This window comes from Mus musculus, chromosome 13, assembly GCF_000001635.26.
Source record: "Mus musculus strain C57BL/6J chromosome 13, GRCm38.p6 C57BL/6J".
Lineage (NCBI taxonomy): Eukaryota > Metazoa > Chordata > Mammalia > Rodentia > Muridae > Mus > Mus musculus.
The window spans coordinates 14,327,321-14,347,889 of record NC_000079.6 but is presented as its reverse complement, the minus strand read 5'-3'; the positions used below and the strand labels follow the sequence as shown (position 1 = coordinate 14,347,889).

Genomic DNA, 20,569 nt, shown 5'->3' with positions numbered 1-20,569 from the left:
TGTGTATGTGTATGTGTATGTGTGTGCGTGTGTATGTGTATGTGTGTGTATGTGTGTGTGTGCGTGTGTATGTGTATGTGTGTATGTGTGTGTGTGTGTGCGCGTGTGCGCGCACACACACACACATGCACACACACACACGCATAGGTGCACATACACATATAGACACATTCATCTTTAGGATGGTACTTATTTTATCGTAAAAATCTATCTTCATCTAGAATATTTTAAACCCCCTTCTGCCCTTTCTGTTTGTACTTTTAGAGATTTAAATGGCTACTAAGTGGTTTATCTTACCTTCAACAAAAACCATTCTATCTCATAGATGGCCAGAATTATCTTAACATTATAATTTCCTGAATAACCCTTTAAATATTTTTTTAATCCTACATTCTAAAGGCACAAGAAGCTCACTCTGCTCACCACACATTTTCTCCTATTAAAAGATAGCACCTACATCCAAGAAAGGGAAAGAGGAAGGATTACACTCATTCCAGCATTTATCAAGTTGGTACACAGCATTCTGTTAGCGCCCTATCACTGTAAAGAGACACCTATACATCAGCACCTCTTATAAAAGAAAGTGTTTAACTGGGCCTTGTTCAGAGGTTTAGTTCATTATGGTCATTTCAGGAAGCATGCAGCCCCCAGGCAGACATGGTGCTGGAGAGGTAGCTGAGAGTTCTACATCGACACAATCAGGCAGCAGCAGGAAGGGAGAAACAGCAGGCCTGACTTGAGTATTTGAAACCCAAATCCCACCCCCAGTGACACACTTCCTCCAACCAATACACACATACTCTGACAAGACCACACCTTCTAATAGTGCCACTCTCTGATAACCAAGCATTCAAATCTATGAGGGTCATTCTTATTTGAACAAGCACAAGTATCCATAAATAGGCTAAGCAGACATTTATCTAAAGATTGAGATCTGAGTTCAACTAAGCATAGTGTTTTATAGCTCATCTGTCCGCTTGATTGCCCCTCAAAAGCAACCCAGAGTGATATATTTTTACTGTCTATATTAAGCTTGTTTAGTAGGGTTTTCTGACTTGCCCATAAACAGAAATCTTCCCCAAGGATATCCTGTCCCGCGGGATTCAGTTATTTGTGGGTGCGAGGGGAACCGCAAACCTGGAAGGAGATGGGAGGAAAAGAAAGAGGAATAGGAGACCAGGAAGGGTACCTATCGAGGTCTCGTTTATTATGCTGAGGTGCCTTGTTTTTAAAGCATACATCGCGGGGAATATGGGAGGGGTCGAGGGAGAATTATACAAAGAAAAAAAAAGTGGGCATCTGCTGACGTGGGGGCTGAAGTCAGGCGCCAAGCAGCGGCTACTTTGCATCTTATGTCCAGAACATTAATCCTCCTTCACAGCCTTGGGTATCAAGCTGGGCTCAGGCATAACTCATGTCCTTGGATGTCATGGGAACTCAGGAAGATATAGGGAAGAGGGGACTGTCATTCAAATTTTACAGCCTTAGGTGTTAGGAAGGGAATAAGGAGGAAGGGGGTGGCAACCAGCTCTTAGCACAAGGCCCTTTGGCCTGTTAGGGAGATTGTGAAGGGCTCGCTTTCTCACGGGATGGTCTCTGACGCAAGGAGAAGAATTTCCCACAAGCCACAGAAGGGAGAGGGGGGGAATTTGGTTAGAGAAGAGATAGCACAAGGATGCTGACCAGCTTGTTGCAGATCTTTCCTGTTAACATCTCAGTGCCCCCTTGCTATGGTATAGTATATCTCTTTTGATGTCTCTTTTCCTTGCCTTTCATTTTTCCTTCCTGTTACAGATTTTTAAAGGTATTGGCTCTGAAGAGACTGCACAAAGTCAAGGAAGCCGGAGGCTGATCAGCTTCTCCCTCTCAGGTACACGTTGCTCACCTACAAGCCTTATGAAGTGCATTCATTCCTTTCTGTTGGTGCTGTAAAACACCATAAGTGACAACTAAAGAAGAAAGTGTTTCTTTTGGCTAGCAGTTCTAGAAAACTGTGAGTCAGTCATGGCTGGGTGCAGGCATGACAGCAAGCAGCGAGCATGGAAAAAGGATGGAGAAACAGAGAGAGCTCATCGCCAGCCATGAGCAGGAAACACAGAAGGATTGAAAGTAGGACAAAAAAGTTAAATTCTCCAGCCCACCCCATGCAGGGATTCCCTCCAGCCAGGCTGTACCTCACTATAACCTCTCCAGACAGCACCACCAATAAGGAAACCAGTGTTCAAATGCCTCAGCTGATGTGGGACAGTTCTCATTCAAACCACCAAATGCAGTGAACCTGAACGTGCAGTGAACCTGAACACTGACCACTTGATTCTAATATACTTCAATCTCTTTGTGTCTCATTTGCCTCACCTGTGGAATAAAAATGAAAATAAAAAGCATCTGATCGATTGCCTTTGAATAAGTAAAAATAGTGGAAACTCTGTCAGTAGTAAAGCAGCAGTGTTTTGACACTGTGAAAGGAAGTTTGCCTTAATGGCAGTACTGAGAGTTTACTGGGGGCAAGTAACAGAACTAAGCAGAACTTCCAGTCGACTCACTTAAGCAGAGCAGATCAAAGATGAGCTGGTCAAAACAGCATATCCAAATAAAGTCCATTCTAATTTAGCTAATTTTAAAAATTAATAGTTGAGTGTCATGTAAAGCTTTTACTGGGAAAGTCTAGGTAAAGGTTTATTAACCCTGGCTGGGAAATTGATGGCAGATCAATGTAACCATTCTACTGGAGTAGATGAAACAATAATAAATGACTAAGTTTATTGGAGCCACTTAAAAGGGTATGAGCAGCTCAGAAGGAGCTGCATCACTGAGAAGCCTACCTCATCATGGGTGAGAATTCAGGACAGTCATGTTATTAGAGCCCTCTGCAGGCTGTGCAGGCAGCACAAGTCGGAGAGTGTTCTTTCTGCAAGAAGCTCCACTGAGCAGAGATTCTCTCCTCCAGGCAGCTGTTTTCTGCTTCTATGATCTCCGGAGAGGAGCTTGTGGACAGGTATGGTTCCGCCATGCAGGACTTGCAGTGTTGTTTACTTGTTAAGTGTCTCCTCCTCCTCCCTCAGTGAGGAGATGTTTCAACTTGGAGGAAACTGATGAATAGCAAAGAGGATGTTATGTTTTCATTTCTATGACTCTGTGTCAGTTCTCTAGTTTATTGACAATAAACAAAGTAAGGAGTTACAGAAAATCTTGACTTTTTTATAGAACTCTTCTGTGAAATGAAAATTATTTTTTCATTAGGAATATGAAAGAACACTGAGCTGCTCTGAGTAAAATAATACATAAAACCTAGAATTTCACATAATACATCTTAACTAAGGTAACTTCAGAAGAACGCCATTGCATAAAACCCAAGTTCTACTGACCACAAGTAGAAAACTGTGACCTTAGATTATCAAATTACTTCTCCATAGCAAGTGTGTCATAGATCAGAGGTCTCATGAGACTTTTGGGGGAATAAATTATCACCTGTTGTGGTTTTATAGGTCGAAGCATGTCTAATAAAGCAAATTAATGTTTAATAGTGAATCCAGATATTATCATGTGTCTCTTTAGGTGGGATGAAAAAAAGAGAGGAGAAGAGAAAATTTTAATAGTTTTTTAAACCAGGATAAAAATGTGCAACCCGCCGGGCGTGGTGGTGCACACCTTTAATCCCAGCACTTGGGAGGCAGAGGCAGGCAGATTTCTGAGTTCAAGGCCAGCCTGCTCTACAAAGTGAGTTCCAGGACAGCCAGAGCTGTACAGAGAAACCTTGTCTTGAAAAAACAAACAAACAAACAAACAAACAAACAAAAAGTGCTACCCTTGGGTTTCTATTTTCATGTTCCCATTGAAATGCTTAAAAAGTAACAATAGTGTAAGATCCCCGAAGCTGGGCCTCCACTCAAGTCCCAGGATGAGCTGGCCAGTACCCCAATGACCAGAGAGAAAACCAGACCTGATGCAAACTGCAAGATGTTTTATTATCAGCTAGCTGAGGACGACAGTAGGGGGCTTTTAACAGCTAGCTGAGAAATTGGGAGGAGTTGGGAGGAGTTGGGAGGAGAGCTCTTCTCTTCCGGTGTCCTTGATGAAATTTACAAGGCAGGAGTGGGGAGTGAGTTCTTTCTGAATTTTTATCTCTGTGTCCTCAGCACAGGAAGGCAGGCATCTCTGGTTGTAAAGTATAGAAACAAGAAGGCTTTTTGCTGGCTATAGAGAACAAAGAGCTTCTTTCTGGCTGTATTTTTAGAGATCAGGGAAAACAAGCTTGGGGAACGTCCAAGGGCTTTACCTTCTAGGGAGAAACGCTCTAAGTCAGGGTCTCACAATAGCTGTACTGATCCCTCCCCCTTTTATCATAGTATAGAATAGAGTTTATATAGGGCATGGGGGAGAAAATAGTAGAGTCAGAGAAAGGCAGAGAGAAGCAGAGAGTAGAAAAGTGGAGGCCGGCCATGGCCACGTGGAGAGATGGAGGGAAGGGGATGGGGAGAGAGGGGCCAAGAGGCAAGGTAGAGTCAAGAGAGGCAGAGAGACAAGAGATGCTATACTGGTTTTAAAAAACAGGAGAAACAAGAAATGTCACACAAAAATTTGCCAGAAATCAAAAGTAATTTTCTATGACCAAAGCTCCAGTGGTATCTTGAGGTTCAGGAAGGGTATGACAGTAGAAAGGACAACAGTTCTGTTCCTTGGTCCCCATTTTGTCTCTGCCATTCAGATATAGGCTCTTAGACATACCAGGAAAAATTTTTCTATACCTCAACATGACTCAAAATCAATTAATAAGATGTTCTGAGTTAATTCATCTCTTGGTGTCCATGATGCAAAATTTTATTATTCCAAGGTGTCAATTTCCAGCATTGAAACGGAACTGTGGCTATAAACATGGAAACTGAAAAAGGAAGCCTAGAAAAGTTACAGATAAATAATATTTGAAATTAGTATATACCCACATTCATTTAATTCACTATCTCTATGTTTGATAAAAATAAATATTGTTCCAGGAAGAAGACTCAGTGGGTATCAGTGTCTGATACCAGGCCTTCTGAGGTCAAACTTTAGGATCTCCATAACAGAAAGAGAGAACCAACTCCTACAAGCTTTTCTCTGTGCATACGTGTGCCATCTTGTCTCACATGCACACACACATACACACACACACACACACACACACACACACACAAAGAAAGAAAGAAAGAAAGAAAGAAAGAAAGAAAGAAAGAAAGAGAGAGAGAGAGAAAAAGGAAAGAAAGAAAGAAAGAAAGAAAGAAAGAAAGAAAGAGAAAGAAAGAAAATGTAAGAAAAAGTAAATACCAATGGAAATATTAAAATATGCTCCATGCCTCAAAAATAAAAGGAAAAACCACCTAGTGCATAATTCAAGGTGATGGTTAGTTTGTGTCTACTTGATATAAACTAAAGTCTCCTTGGAAGAGGGAACCTCAATTGAAGAACTGCCTTCATAAGGCTGACCTATGGCTGTGCTACAAAACCAATCTTTTTTATTTGCTAATTGATGTATTGTGAGAGATGCCATGCCTGGGCAAGTGGGCTTAGGCTAAGAAACCAAGCAGAGGAAGTAATAATTAACAGGCCAACAGGTAGCTTTCCTCCATGGTCTCTGCCTCTGCTACTACTTGAGTCCCTGCCTTGACTTCTTTCAGTGATTAACTGTGTTCAGGATATGTAAGCCAGGTAAACCCTTTCATCACCATGTTGGTTTTGGTTTATGTTTTAAAATTGCAACAGAGAAGCAAGCAAGGACACTAAGCAAAGCCCTCAAATATCACAAAGCCGACAAGACAGAAATCAGCTATGAGAATAAAACAAGTGACCAGGATTCTAACAGTAACCAGCTAGACAACCAAACTGGAAATTGACAAACCAGGGCTACAGGACATTTCATGAAGAAGTAATGAAAAATTTGACCTGAAGGGTTTGTAGAAAAAAGGAATAAGAACAACTGAAGAACATATATTTGAAATAGACCCCCTCTCTACAACATGAAATTGTGCATACTCAAACATCTTAAGTAAGACTGTTCAATTGCCAAGGTCTCCTCTTCCTAACACCTTAGTTTCTTGTAACTCTCATCAGTGATGAGTGCCTAGCTCTTCACAGGGTGTATTTACTCTTCTTCTGTGGTTCTCTGCTCTTTCAAACCTTTTTTTTTTTCTATCTATCTTTAACAAGTAAAAACTACACTTACTGTAAAATGACTGCCCTTTGTTTTCTTATGTCCTGAACTTGCAAAACAACTTTCTAACTTTGCTCTAACATGTCTCCCATTAGTTTTCTTCCATGTCCACCATCAGCCTCTCACCCATTCCCATCCTCTTAATCTGTGGAGCACTAGAAATCCAGCCCAGTAAGGACCAATGGTCCTCTCAGGAAAAGTAATATGTACACAGTGCCATTAGAATTGACATAATAAGACAAGGATTTCTTTCCCAGACACAACATATGCCAGGAAATATTCCAAATAGTATTCTGTGCAGGTACAAATCAGTCTTTGTTTGTAATGTAAAATAGTCTAAACATTGTTTAAAAAAAAGAAATTTTCACATATATATTAGTTACTTTTCATTGGTGTAATAAACATGACCAAAAGCAGTGTACAGGAGAGTTAGTTTGAGATTATGGTTCTAGAAGAAAAGAGTTCATTATGACAGGAAGGAATGTCTGTAGATGACTGGATCAGAAAACTGGACAATAATATCTTCAGCTGTACACTTCAAGCAAAGAGTGGACTGCAAGTAGGGTGAGGCTACAGACTCTCAAACCTATCCTTAATGACATCTTGAACCTCTCAAAACCTTCCCAAACACTGTCACCAACTGAGGATGAGTGTTCAAATATCTAAAACTATGGGGGGCATTTCTCATTTAAACCACCACAATGTGTTTTGGATCATTTGTTCTTGCATAGGACCTGTAGATACTCAACCTCATTAAAACATACTTAAGTAAAATATCATTTATTTTATAGATTTCCAGGCCATGGGATTGAAGAAAGGGATGTTTTTCAACCCCGACCCTTATCTGAAGATTTCCATTCAACCTGGGAAACATAGCATCTTCCCAGCCCTCCCTCATCATGGACAGGAAAGGAGATCCACGATCATAGGCAACACTGTAAACCCCATCTGGCAGGCAGAGGTAAGTGTTAGGGAATGGGGGTTCTAAAAGAAAGATAAGAATCAAAATAAAAGAAATGGTGATAAACCCACCTCTCTGCTCATCTTGTTGTGGAGTACAGATTTGGTTCTTGAACTCGTGGCCATGAGATTCAGGCCTTGGCAGAGAATTATGTTTTCTAAGGCCTCCAACTCCAGGGTCTGGGATTATTGTCCCAGGCAGCATCAACTAAGGCATTGTCACAGCTACTCTGAATATAATGGGAGAATGCCTACCCTCCAGCCCAAAATTCAATCCAAGCATCTAGAAATTTTAAAAGAACACAAAAGAAAAGAAAAAAAGAAAAGAAAAAAACCTTTAATAATGCATGACTGTAGTTGTGGTCAGTGCTTAACAAAGACCAGCCTTGATCTGAGCATCCCACAATTTATACAGGGTCTTATAATCTTACATAAGCTTTCATCTACAGGTGATTTCTAGGTTCCACCAAATGGTACATTTTTTGGGCAATTATCAATTAGGAGTTTTTTCCAGCTAACAAGATCTTCTCATATAAATAAAAATAATTTTAATGTTGTTTAAGATTTCAGTGTTATGTAAATAAGACTGCATTACTTTACTTTTGAGGACAAGTCATCTACATCAAAATTGGATATTAAATACTAAAGAGGGCTGCTTTCATTTCTTTAGATTCTTTGCACATTTAAAACATGATATCACATGTCCTGGCATTCTACAGATAAAAACAGCCATTTTTAGGTGAACTTTGACATACACAGTGGAATAATGGAACAACTGGATTTCACTGTAAGTGCCCTTGCTTTGTAGCCAAATATCTGACAAGAAACAATTTAAGGAACTGTTTATATTGACTCACTGAGAACATAGTCTGTCATAGTAGGTAAGGCATGGCAGAGGAAAAGAACTAAGGGTTGTGCACACAGCTCATTACATCTCTGAGGGTTAGGAAGCCAAGATCGTGTGCTGAAACATGGCCAGTTTTAACACTCTAGCTCAGTCCTTATGTCATTACACCTGCTTCTGAGATTCCAGGTAAAGAAATTTCCACAACTTCCCAAACAAAGCCACTGACTGAAGATAAATATGAAGTATTCAAACTCATGAAACTGTGGGGGGATGTTACACTTTAAAACTATAGCACATGGAGCTGGGCCTGTGCCATAGCTCTCCATACTCAAATTCCACCAGGAGAGAGCTGGTCTCCCTGGAGTGCTGATATACATAAAAGCATGGGTGAGAGTACCACATCTGCTCAAATTCCTGGCCCAAGAGGGAGTCTCCAAGAACCATCAGGACACAGGAAACAAGGAACAGCCATGGACAGGATCCTTCTACTTTACCTCTGCACACCAGAGCTAACAGAGTGCCACAACTCCCCATACCCAAATTCTACCCAGAGATAGCTGGTCTCCCAGGTATGCTGACACACAGGCTTACAGGAAGGACAAGACATAGTCAGAGACAGCAAGACCAGCTAACACCACAGACAACCAGATGATAAGAGACAAGGTCAAGAACATAAGCAACAGAAACCAAGACTACTTGGCATCATCAGAACCTAGTTCTCCCAGCACAGCAACTCCTGGATACCCCAAACACACTGGAAAAGCAAGACTCTGATTTAAAATCACAATTCATGATGCTGATAGAGGACTTTAAGAAGGAAATAAATAACTCCCTTAAAGAAATACAGGAGAACACAGGTAAACAAGTGGAAGCCCTTAAAGAGGAAACAGAAAATCCCTTAAAGAATTATAGGAAAATACAAACAAACAAGTGAAGCAATTGAATAAAACCATGCAGGATCTAAAAATGAAAATAGAAACAATAAAGAAATCAGAAAGGGAGACAACCCTGGAGAGAGAAAACCTAGGAAATAGATCAAGAGTCATAAATGTATGAATCACCAACAGAATACAAGAGATAGAAGAGTGCAGAAGATACCACAGAAAACAATAACACAACACTCAAAGAAAATGCAAAATGCAAAAAGCTCCTAACTCAAAACATCCACAAAATCCAGGGCACAATGAGAAGGCCAAACTTACGGATAATATGTATAGAAAAGAGTGAAGATTCTCAACTTAAAAGGCAAGATAAATACCTTCAACAAACTTATAGAAGAAAACTTCCCTAACCTAAAGACAGAGATGCCCATAAACATACAAGAAGCCTACAGAACTCTAAAGAGATTGGATCAGAAAAGAAAATCCTCCTGCCACATAATAATCAAAACATCACATGCACAAAGCAAAGAAAGAATATTAAAAGCAGTAAAGGAAAAAGGTCAAGTAACATACAAAGGCAGACCTATCAGAATTACACCTGACTTCTCACCAGAGACTATGACAGCTAGAAGATCCTAGGCAGATGCCATACAGACCCAAAGAGAACAGAAATGCCAGCCCAGGCAACTATACCCAGAAAAACTCTCCATTACCACAGATGGAGAAACTAAGATACTACATGACAAAGCCAAGTTTACACAATATCTTTCCACAAATTCAGCCCTACAAAGGATAATAGATGGAAAACACCAACACAAGAAGGGAAACTACACCTTAGAAAACTAAGAAAGTAATCTTCTTTCAACAAATCAAAAAGAAGATAGCTACACAAAAATAATTCCACCTCTAACAACAAAAGTAACAGGAAGCAACAGTCACTGTTCCTTAATATCTCTAAATATCAATGGACTCAACTCCCCCAATAAAAAGACAGACTAGCAGACTGGATATGTAAAAAGGGCCCAGCATTTGCTGCATAGAGGAAACACACCTCAGTGGCAAAGACAGATACTACCTCAGAGTAAAAGGCTGCAAAAAAAAAAAAAAAAAAATCCAAGCAAATGATCCCAAGAAACAAGCTGGAATAGCCATTCTAATACTAAAATTGGCAATTGGCTTTCAACCAAAATTTATCAAAAGATAAGGTAGGATACTTCATACTCATCAAAGGAAAAATCTACCAAGAAGAACTCTCAATTCTGAACATCTATGCTCCAAATGCAAGGGCAACCATATTCATAAAAGAAACTTCACTAACACTCAAAGCACACATTGCACCTCACAGAATATTAGTGGGAGATTTTAACATCCTACTCTCAGCAATGGAAAAATCATGAAAACAGAACATAAACAGTTACAGTGAGGCCAAGCTATAAACCAAGAGGATTTAGGAGATATCATTTCATCCTAAAACAAAAGAATATACCTTCTTGTCAGCACTCCATGGTACATTCTCCAAAACTGACAATATAATAGGTCACAAAGCAGACCTCAACAGATACAAGAAGATTGAAATAATCCCATGCATCCTATCAGATCACCACAAACTAAGGCTGGTCTTCAATAACAACAAAAACAACAGAAAGCCCGCATACACATGGAAGCTAAATAACACTCTACTCAATGATAACTTGGTCAAAGAGGAAATAAAGAAAGAAATTAAAGATTTTTTAAAAATTTAATAAGAATTAAGGTACAACATACACAAACTTATGGGACACAATGAAAGCACTGCTAATAGGGAAACTCATATCTCTGAGTACCTCCATAAAGAAACTGGAGAGAGCATACACTAGCAGCGTGAAAGCACACCTGAATGCTCTAGAACAAAAAGAAGCGAATATACCCAAGAGGAGTAGACAGCAAGAAATAATCAAATTCAGGGCTGAAATCAACAAAGTAGAAACAAATAGAATTATACAAAGAATCAACAAAACCAGGAGCTGGTTCTTTGAGAAAATAAGGAAGATAGATAAACTCTTAGCCAGAGTAACCAGAGGACACAGAGACAGTATTCAAATTAACAAAAGCAGAAATGAAAAAGGAGACATAACAGACGCCAAGGAAGTTCAAAAACTCATCACATCCTGCTATAAAAGCATATACTCAATAAAACTGGGAAAACTGGATGAAATGGTCAGTTTTCTAGATAGATACGCGGTACCAAAGTTAAATCAGGATCAGATATGCCATCTGAGCAGTCCCATAACCCCTAAAGAAATAGAAGCACTAATTAAAGTTCTCTCAACCAAAGGACCAGGTGGATTTAGTTCAGAATTATATCAGACCTTCAAAGAAGAACTAATACCAATACCCTTCAAACTATTCCACAAAATAGAAATGGAAGGATCATTACCCAATTTATTTTATGAAGCCACAGTTACACTAATACCTAAATCACACAAAGACTCAACAAAGAAAGAGAAATTCAGACCAATGTCCCTTATCAATATCAATGCAAAAATACTAAATAAAATTCTTGCAAACCAAAACCAAGAACACATCAAAATTATCATTCACCATGATCAAGTAGGCTTCATCCCAGGGATGCAGGAATGGATCAATATAGGGAAATCCATCAATGAAATCCACTACACAAACAAACTCAAAGAAAAACAAATCACATGATCATCTCACTAGATGCTGAGAAAGCATTTGACAAAATTCAAAAAAGTGTTTAAAGTCTTGGAAAGATCAGGAATTCAAGGCCCAAACCTAAACATAGTAAAAGCATTATACAGCAAACCAGTAGCCAAATCAAACTAAATGGAGAGAACATTGAAGCAATCACACTAAAATCAGGGATTAGACAAGGATGCCCACTGTCTCCCCATCAGTATGGTACTTGAATTCTAGCCAGAACAACTAGACAACAAAAATCGGCCAAATGGATACAAATGGGAAAGAACAAAGTCAAAATATCACTATTTTCAGATGATATGATAGTATACTTAAGTAACCCCAAAAATTTCAACAGAGAGCTCCTACAGCTGATAAACAACTTCAGCAAAGTGACTGGATATAAAATTAATTCAAACAAGTCAGAAGACATCCTCTACTCAAAGGATAAATGGACTGAGAAAGAAATTAAGGAAAGGACACCCTTCACAGTAGTCACAAATAATATAGAATATCTTGGTGTGATTCCAGCTAAAGAAGTGAAAGATCTGTACAACAAGAACTTCAAGTCTCTGAAGAAAAAAAAAAATCGAAGAATATATCAGAAGATGGAAAGATCTCCCATGCTCATGGATTGGCAGGATTAATATAGTAAAAATGGCCATCTTCTCAAAAACAATCTACAGATGCAATGCAATCCCCACCAAAATTGCAACTCAATTCTTCGTAGAGTTAGAAAGAGCAATTCTCAAATTCATTTGGAGTAACAAAAAACCCAGGATAGTGAAAACTATTCTCAACAATAGAAGAACATCTGGGGGAAGCATTATCCCTGACCACAAGCTGTAGTACAGAGAAATAGTGATAAAAACTGCATGGTATTGGTACAGAGATAGACATGTAGATCAATGGAGTGGAATTGAAGACCCAGAAAAGAAACCTGTGATCACTTAATCTTTGACAAAGAAGCTAAAGCCATCCAGTGGAAAAAGACAACATTTTCAACAAATGGTGCTGGGTCAACTGGTGGTCAACATGTAGAAGAATGCAAATTGATCCATTCTTATTCCCCTGTACAAAAGCTCAAGTCCAAGTGGATCAAAGACATCCTCATAAAACCAGATACGCTGAATCTAATAGAAGAGAAAGTGGGGCAAAAGCCTTGAACACATGGAACAGGGGAAATTTTCATGAACAAAAAAGTGATGGCTTATGCTCTAAGATCAAGAATCAATGAATGGAACCTCATAAAATTGTAAAGCTTCTATGAGGCAAAGGACACTGTCAATAGGTCAAAACAGCAGCCAACAGATTGGGGAAAATTCTTTACCAATCCTATATTGGATAGAGGGCCAATATCCAATATATACAAAGAACTCAAGAAGTTAGATTCCAGAAAATCAAATAACCCTATTTTAAAATGGGGTAAACAGCACTTATGAGGCAGAGGCAGGTGGATTTCTGAGTTCAAGGCCAGACTGGTCTACAGAGTGAGTGCCAGGACAGCCAGGCTACACAGAGAAACCCTGTCTTGAAAAAAAAAAAAGGAGGGGGGAGAGCTAAACAAAGAATTTTCCACTGAGAAATGTCTAATGGCTGAGAAGCACCTAAAGAAATGTTCAACATCCTTACTCATCAGGGAAAAACAAGTCAAAACAACCCTGAGATTCCACTTCACACTACCCTGAAAAGCTAAGGTCAAAATCTCAGGTGACAGCAGATGCTGTTGAGGATGTGGAGAAAGAGGAACACTCCTCCATTGTTTGTGGGATTACAAGCTTTGTACAATCAGTGTGGAAATCAGTCTGGTGGTTCCTCAGAAATCTGGACATAGTACTACCTGAGGACCCAACTATACCACTGCTAGCGTATATCCAGAAGATGGTCCAACATGTAATAAGGGCACATGCTCCACTATGTTCATAGCAGCCTTCTTTATAAATGCCAGAAACTGGAAACAATCCAGATGTCCCTCAACAGAGGAATGGATACAGAAAATGTGGTACATTTACACAATGGAGTACTACTCAGCTATTAAAAGCAATGACTTCATGAAATTCTTAGTCAAATGGATGGATCTAGAAAATATCATCCTGAGTGAGATAACTCAGCTACAAAAGAACACACATGGTATGCATTCACTTATAAGTAGATATTAGTCAAAGAGCATGGAATATCCACGATACAATCCAAAGACAACATGAAGTTCAGGAGAAAGAACAACCAAAGTGTAGGTGCTTCCGTTCTACTTAGAAGGGGAACAAAATAATGAAGGGAAGTAGAGGGTGGGAGGAACATCAGAGGAAGAGAAGAAGGGGAATGGAAAAAAGAGTGGCAGAATCAGGTATGGGAGGTGATGGAGGAGATGTACTGAGGTTCAGGAAATTGAACAAAAGTGTGTGGCAATGGGGGATAGGGAACTGGGAGTAGCAACCAGAACGTCCCAGATGCCAGGAAAGCAAGAGTGTCCCAGGACCCCACAGCGATGACATTAGCTGAAATATCTCACAAAGGAAAGGGACAACCTGTTGAGACCATATCCAGAGGTTAGGCATGGCCTGCCGGTTGAAGTATTGGGGCCACCCACCCATCTCCAAAATTTTAACCCAGAATTGCTGTCTAAAGGAAATTCAGGGACAAAGATTATAACAGAGTGAAGGAAATGCCATCCAGAGACTACCCGACCTGGGGATCCATCCCACATGCAGACACCAAACCTAGCCACTATTGCTGATGCCAAGAAGTGCTTCCATACAGGAGCTTGATACAGCTGTCTCCTGAGAGGCTCTGTCAGATCCTGATCTATAACAGATGCAGATGCTTACATCCAACCATCAGACTGAGTACAGGGTCTATGAAATGTATCCTTGGAGCATGTGTCCTTGTTATATATTGGAGCATCTTTGGGTATATGCCAGGAGTGATATAGCTGTGTCCTCAGGTAGTACTATGTCCAATTTTCTGAGGAACCACCAAACTGATTTCCACAGTGGTTGTACCAGCTTGCAATCCCACCGACAATGGAGGAGTGTTACTCTTTCTCCACATCCTCTACAGCATCTGCTGTCGCCCTAGTTTTTGATCTTAGCCATTCTGTCTGGTATGAGATGGAATCTCAGGGGAGTTTTGATTGCATTTCCCTGATGATTAAGGATGTTGAACATTTCTTTAAATGCTTCTCAGCTGTTCAATATTCCTCAGTTGAAAATTCTTTATTTAGCTCTTTACCCCATTTTTAATACGGTTATTTGATTCTCTGAAGTAAACTTCTTGTGTTCTTTGTATATGTTGGTTATTAGCCCTCTATTGGATACAGGGTTGGTAAAGATCTTTTCCCAATCTGTTGGTTGCTGTTATGTCCTGTTGACAGTGATTTTATCCTTACAGAAGCTTTTCAATTTTATGAGGTCCCATCTGTCAATTGTTGATCTTAGAGCATAAGCCATTGGTGTTCTGTTCAGGAAATAACCTTGTAAAATAGCTTGTGATGTTTTGAAGATTCCATGAGACCACTCAAAATGGTCAAGATCAATAAAACAGGTGATTTCTTACTGATGTCTAAGGGTTTAACCATATGTGACAAATTCCTGGCACCAGAAGGTTTACCATTTATATTCTTTTCATATATATATAACATAACAAGCTTCTGTAGTAATACTTTTTCTTTCTTTTTTTCTTTCTTTTTCTTTATTAGCTATTTTCTTCATTTACATTTCCAATGCTATCCCAAAAGTCCTCCATACACTCCCCCCATTCCCCTACTCACCTGCTCCCACTTCTTGGCCCTGGCGTTCCCCTGTACTGAAGCATCTACAGTTTGCAAGACCAATGGGCCTCTCTTTCCAATGATGGCCGACTAGGCCATCTTCTAATACATATGCAGCTAGAGACACGAGCTCTGGGGGGTACTGGTTAGTTTATATTGTTGTTCCAACTATAAGGTTGCAGACCCCTTTAGCTCCTTGGATACTTTCTCTAGCTCCTACATTGGAGGAGCCCTGTGATCCATCCAGTAGCTGACTGTGAGCATCCACTTATGTGTTTGCTAGGGCCCGGCGTAGTCTCACTAGAGACAGCTATATCTGGGTCCTTTCAGCAAAATCTTGCTAGTGTATGCAATGGTGTCAGCATTTGGAGGCTGATTATGGGATGGATCCCTGGATATGGCAGTCTCTACATGGTCCATCCTTTCATCTCAGCTCCAAACTTTGTCTCTGTAACTCCTTCCATGGGTGCTTTGTTCCCAATTCTAAGAAGGGGCAAAGTGTCCACACTTTGGTCTTTGTTCTTCTTGAGTTTCATGTGTTTTGCAAATTGTATCTTTTACCTTGGGTATTCTAAGTTTCTGGGCTGATATTGACTTATCAGTGAGTACATATCATGTGAGTTCTTTTGTGATTGGGTCACCTCACTCAGGATGATGCCCTCCAGGTACATCCATTTGCCTAGAAATTTCATAAATTCATTGTTTTTAATAGCTGAGTAGTATTCCATTGTGTAAATGTACCACATTTTCTGTATCCATTCCTCTGTTGAGGGACACCTGGATTCTTTCCAGCTTTTGGCTATTATAAATAAGGCTGCTATGAACATAGTGGAGCATGTGTCTTTCTTACCAGTTGGAACATCGTCTGGATATATGCCAAGGAGAGGTATTGTGGGATCCTCCGGTAGTAATATGTCCAATTTTCTGAGGAACCGCAAGACTGATTTCCAGAGTGGTTGTACAAGCTTGCAATCCCACCAACAATGGAGGAGTGTTCCTCTTTCTCCACATCCTCCCCAGCATCTGCTGTCACCTGAATTTTTGATCTTAGCCATTCTGACTGGTGTGAGATGGAATCTCAGGGTTGTTTGAATTGCATTTCCCTGATGATTAAGGATGCTGAACATTTTTTCAGGTGCTTCTCAGCCATTCGGTATTCCTCAGGTGAGAATTCTTTGTTTAGCTCTGAGCCCCAGTTTTGAATGGGGTTATTTGATTTTCTGGAGTCCACCTTCTTGAGTTCTTTATATATATTGAATATTAGTCCCCTATCTGATTTAGGATAGGTAAAGATCCTTTCCCAATCTGTTGGTGGTCTTTTTGTCTTATTGACGGTGTCTTTTGCCTTACAGAAGCTTTGCAATTTTATGAGGTCCCATTTGTCAATTCTTGATCCTACAGCACAAGCCATTGCTGTTCTATTCAGGAAATTTTCCCCTGTGCCCATATCTTCGAGGCTTTTCCCCACTTTCTTCTCTATAAGTTTCAGTGTCTCTGGTTTTATGTGGAGTTCCTTGATCCACTTAGATTTGACCTTAGTACAAGGAGATAGGAATGGATCAATTCACATTCTTCTACATGATAACCACCAGTTGTGCCAGCACCATTTGCTGAAAATGCTGTCTTTCTTCCACTGGATGGTTTTAGCTCCCTTGTCAAAGATCAAGTGACCATAGGTGTGTGGGTTCATTTCTGGGTCTTCAATTCTATTCCATTGGTCTATTTGTCTGTCGCTATACCAGTACCATGCAGGTTTTTATCACAATTGCTCTGTAGTACAGCTTTAGGCTAGGCATGGTGATTCCACCAGAGGTTCTTTTATCATTGAGAAAAGTTTTTGCTATCCTAGGTTTTTTGTTAATCCAGATGAATTTGCAGATTGCTCTTTCTAATTCGTTAAAGAATTGAGTTGGAATTTTGATGGGGATTGCATTGAATCTTTAGATTGCTTTTGGCAAGATAGCCATTTTTACTATATTGATCCTGCCAATCCATGAGCATGGGAGATCTTTCCATCTTCTGAGATCTTCTTTAATTTCTTTCTTCAGAGAGGTAATAGGTTTTCATGTGGCTTTTCAAGTGGCCTTTAGTGATATTTGTCCATCCAATATTCCCACCTTCTTGTCCATCTCTTTCCTATTTATCATCATAATCTAGTTTTCTCTTTGTCTGTTGCTATTATTCCTCTTATTGGGGTGCAATTTACTTTAGCTTCTTCAGTCCTTTCCCTAGCTCCTCCATTGGGGTCCCCAGGCTCAGGCCAATGGCTGGCTGTGAGTATATGCATCTGTATTAGTCAGGTGCTGGTAGAACCTCTCAGGAAACAGCCATATCCGGCTACTGTCTGCAAGTGCTTCTTGGCATCAGAAATAGTGATGGGGTTTGGTGTCTACAGATGGGATGGATCCCTAGGTAGGGAAGTCTCTGGATAGATTATCCTTCAGTCTCTGTTCCATTTTTGTCCCTATCCTTTCTTTGGACAGGAACATTTCTGAGTTAAAATTTTTTAGATGTGTGGGTGACCCCATCCCTCAACTGGGATCATGCCTATCAACTAGAGGTGGTCTCTACAGGTTGTTTCTCCCCTTTATTGGGAATTTCAGCTGAAGTCATCACCATTGGGTCCTGGAAGCCTCCTGCTTCCCTGAAGTCTGGGACTTTCTAGTGGCTACTCCCAGTTCCCCATCCCCCATGGCTACATGTTTCAATTTCCCGACCCTCTGTACTTCTCTCCTGTATCTACCAATACCTGTTCCTGACCCTTTTTTTCCCTTCCCTTCCTCTCTCTGTCCCAGGTCCTTCCATCCCTCTAGCTCTTGTGATTATTTTGTTCCCCGTTCTATGTAGGATTGAAGCATATACAATATTGGTCTTCCTTCTTCTTAAACTGCATATAGTTTTTGTGGGCTGTATTCTGAGCTTTGGGGCTAAAATCCACTTATCAGTGAGTACATACTTGAGAGTGGATAACCTCAATATCTTGTTCTCATATCTCAATGATGCCACAATGGTGTCTAGCTTTCATTTGTAGTGGTCAGATAGAATTCAGTGTGTTATTTCAATTCTCTTGTAACTGTTGAGATTTGCTTTGTGTCCAAGTAATTGGACAGTTTTAGAGAAAGTCCCATGAGCTGCTGAGAAGGTACATTCTTTTGTGTCTGGGTGAAATGTTCTGTAAGTATCTGCTAGGTCCATTTTGTTTTAATGTCATTTAGCTCCCATATTTCTCTGGTTAGTTTTTGTCTGGATTACAAGTCTTTCAATGGGAATGTGATTGAAGATATCCACTCTCAGTGTGTGAGGGTCAATATGTGATTTTTTTACCTATAGTATATATTTCTTTATTGAACTTGGGCATCTTTATATTCGGTGCACAGATGTTAAGAATTGCATGTCCTCTTGATAGATTTTTTTTCCTTTGATGAATATGTAGTGTCCATCCCTCTTATTAGCTTTGGTTTGAAGTCTTTTTTGTCAGATATTAAAGAGGGTATACCTGCTAGCTTCTTGGGTCCATTTATCTGAAATACTTTTTTCCATCCTTATATCCTGAGGTGTTGTCTATCCTTGATGATTAGGTGTGTTTCTTGGATGAATCAGAGAGATAGAACATTTTTTATGATCCAGTCTGTTAGTCTATGTCTTTTTCCTTGGGGAATTGGGACCACTGATGTTGAGGGTTGTCAGTGAGTTATTTTCATTCATTCTTTTTAGTTTGTTGTTATGGTGCTTCCAGTTCAGTTTGATTTACTGTTCTGAGATTATTTACTCCTGTTCCTTTGGATACGGTTAACCTCTACAGATAGGAGATTTTCTTCTAGTGCTTTCTATAGGGATGGATTTGTAGATATAAATTGCTTAAGTTTGGTTTTATAGCAGATGTTTTTTCTCTGTTACTAATTGATAGTTTTTCTGGGTATAGTTGTCTAGGCTGGCATCAGTTTTCTATGCAAGTTTTATTCAGGGCATCTGGTTTTCATAGTTTTCTCTGTGGAGTCACGTGTAACTCTAATGGTTCTGGTTTTATATGTTACTTCTTCCTTTTCCCTTGTAGATTTTAATATTCTTTGTTCTGTACATTTAGTGTTTTGATTATTATGTATTATGGGGAATTTCTTTTCTGGCTCTGTCTATTTCATATTCTATATGCTTCTTGTATCTCCTACATAAGGTTGGAGAAATATTCTTCTACGATTATGTTAGAAACATTTTCTATGAACTTTGATGGATTTTTTTTTAAGGTTTAACAGTTCTCTTTGGCTGAACTATCCATTTCTCCTACCTTGTCTTTAACACCTAAGATTATTTCTTTCATGTCCTGGTCTTTGTTAGTGAGGCTTACCTTTGAAGTTTTGTTTGCCATTCTGTCTTTTATTTCCAGTTTTATTTCAGTTTGGTTTTCTTTGGTGATTCTAATTCTTTGTTAACTTCTACTTTTATATCTTGAACTGTTTGTGTTATTTTATATTGTGGTTAAAATTAATGGGGTTATCTACCCTACCTTTGATCCTTAGTTTCCAAGTAAATGGCACAAACACTTTATATTTAAAATTACCTTTAAAAGCACTAGAGCTGGGCAAATATCAACCTTCTAAGCTACTATGTCTTCTTCCCTGTTAATAACTGTGATGGTTTCTATATCCTTGGACCAGGGAGTGGCACCATCTGAAGGTGTGGCCTTGTTGGAATAGGTTTGACCTGGTTAGAATGGGTGTGGCACTGTGGGTGTGGGTATAAGATCCTCACCCTAGCTGCCTGGAAGTCAGTCTTCCACTAGCAGCCTTTGGATGAAGACATAGAACTCTTAGCTCCTCCTACACCATGCCTGCCTGGATACTGCCATGCTCCTACCTTATGATAATGGACAGCACCTCTGAACCTGTAAGCCAGCCCCAATTAAATGTAGTTTTTTATAAGACTTGCCTTGGTCATGGTGTCTGTTCACAGCGGTAAAACCCTAACTAACACAATAATCAAAGATATAACTTGCAATGTTCTGCCTGGACTGCTCCTCTGTCAACTGGTTAGCCCTCATGACCATGTTTTCATGATCCACCTACCCCATGGCATCTTTCTCTTTTTTTCTTCTTTCTCCTCATGATCTCTGCCTCAGACCTCAAGCCCTGGGAACTAAAGCCCCACCCACTTCTTTTCTGCCCAGATAAAGACTGTAGGCATCTTTATCCAACCACTAGTTTAAAATTAAGGAATAAGGTTATATACCATTATTTTGTGTACATGATGATCTCCTT

General features: G+C 39.7%; 1 protein-coding gene across 12 annotated transcripts in view; it reads left to right on the top strand.

Annotated features, from left to right (window-relative positions):
* Positions 1 to 20,569, top strand: part of Hecw1 (HECT, C2 and WW domain containing E3 ubiquitin protein ligase 1) — a 296,852-nt gene that overhangs the window by 175,400 nt on the left and 100,883 nt on the right. For all 12 annotated transcript variants that reach the window (XM_006516816.4, XM_006516813.4, XM_006516815.4 and 9 more), the window contains 2 exons: positions 1,795 to 1,870; positions 6,976 to 7,145. In XM_006516816.4, the coding sequence (XP_006516879.1) occupies positions 1,795 to 1,870; positions 6,976 to 7,145 (246 nt within the window). The remainder of the gene's footprint in view (positions 1 to 1,794; positions 1,871 to 6,975; positions 7,146 to 20,569) is intronic.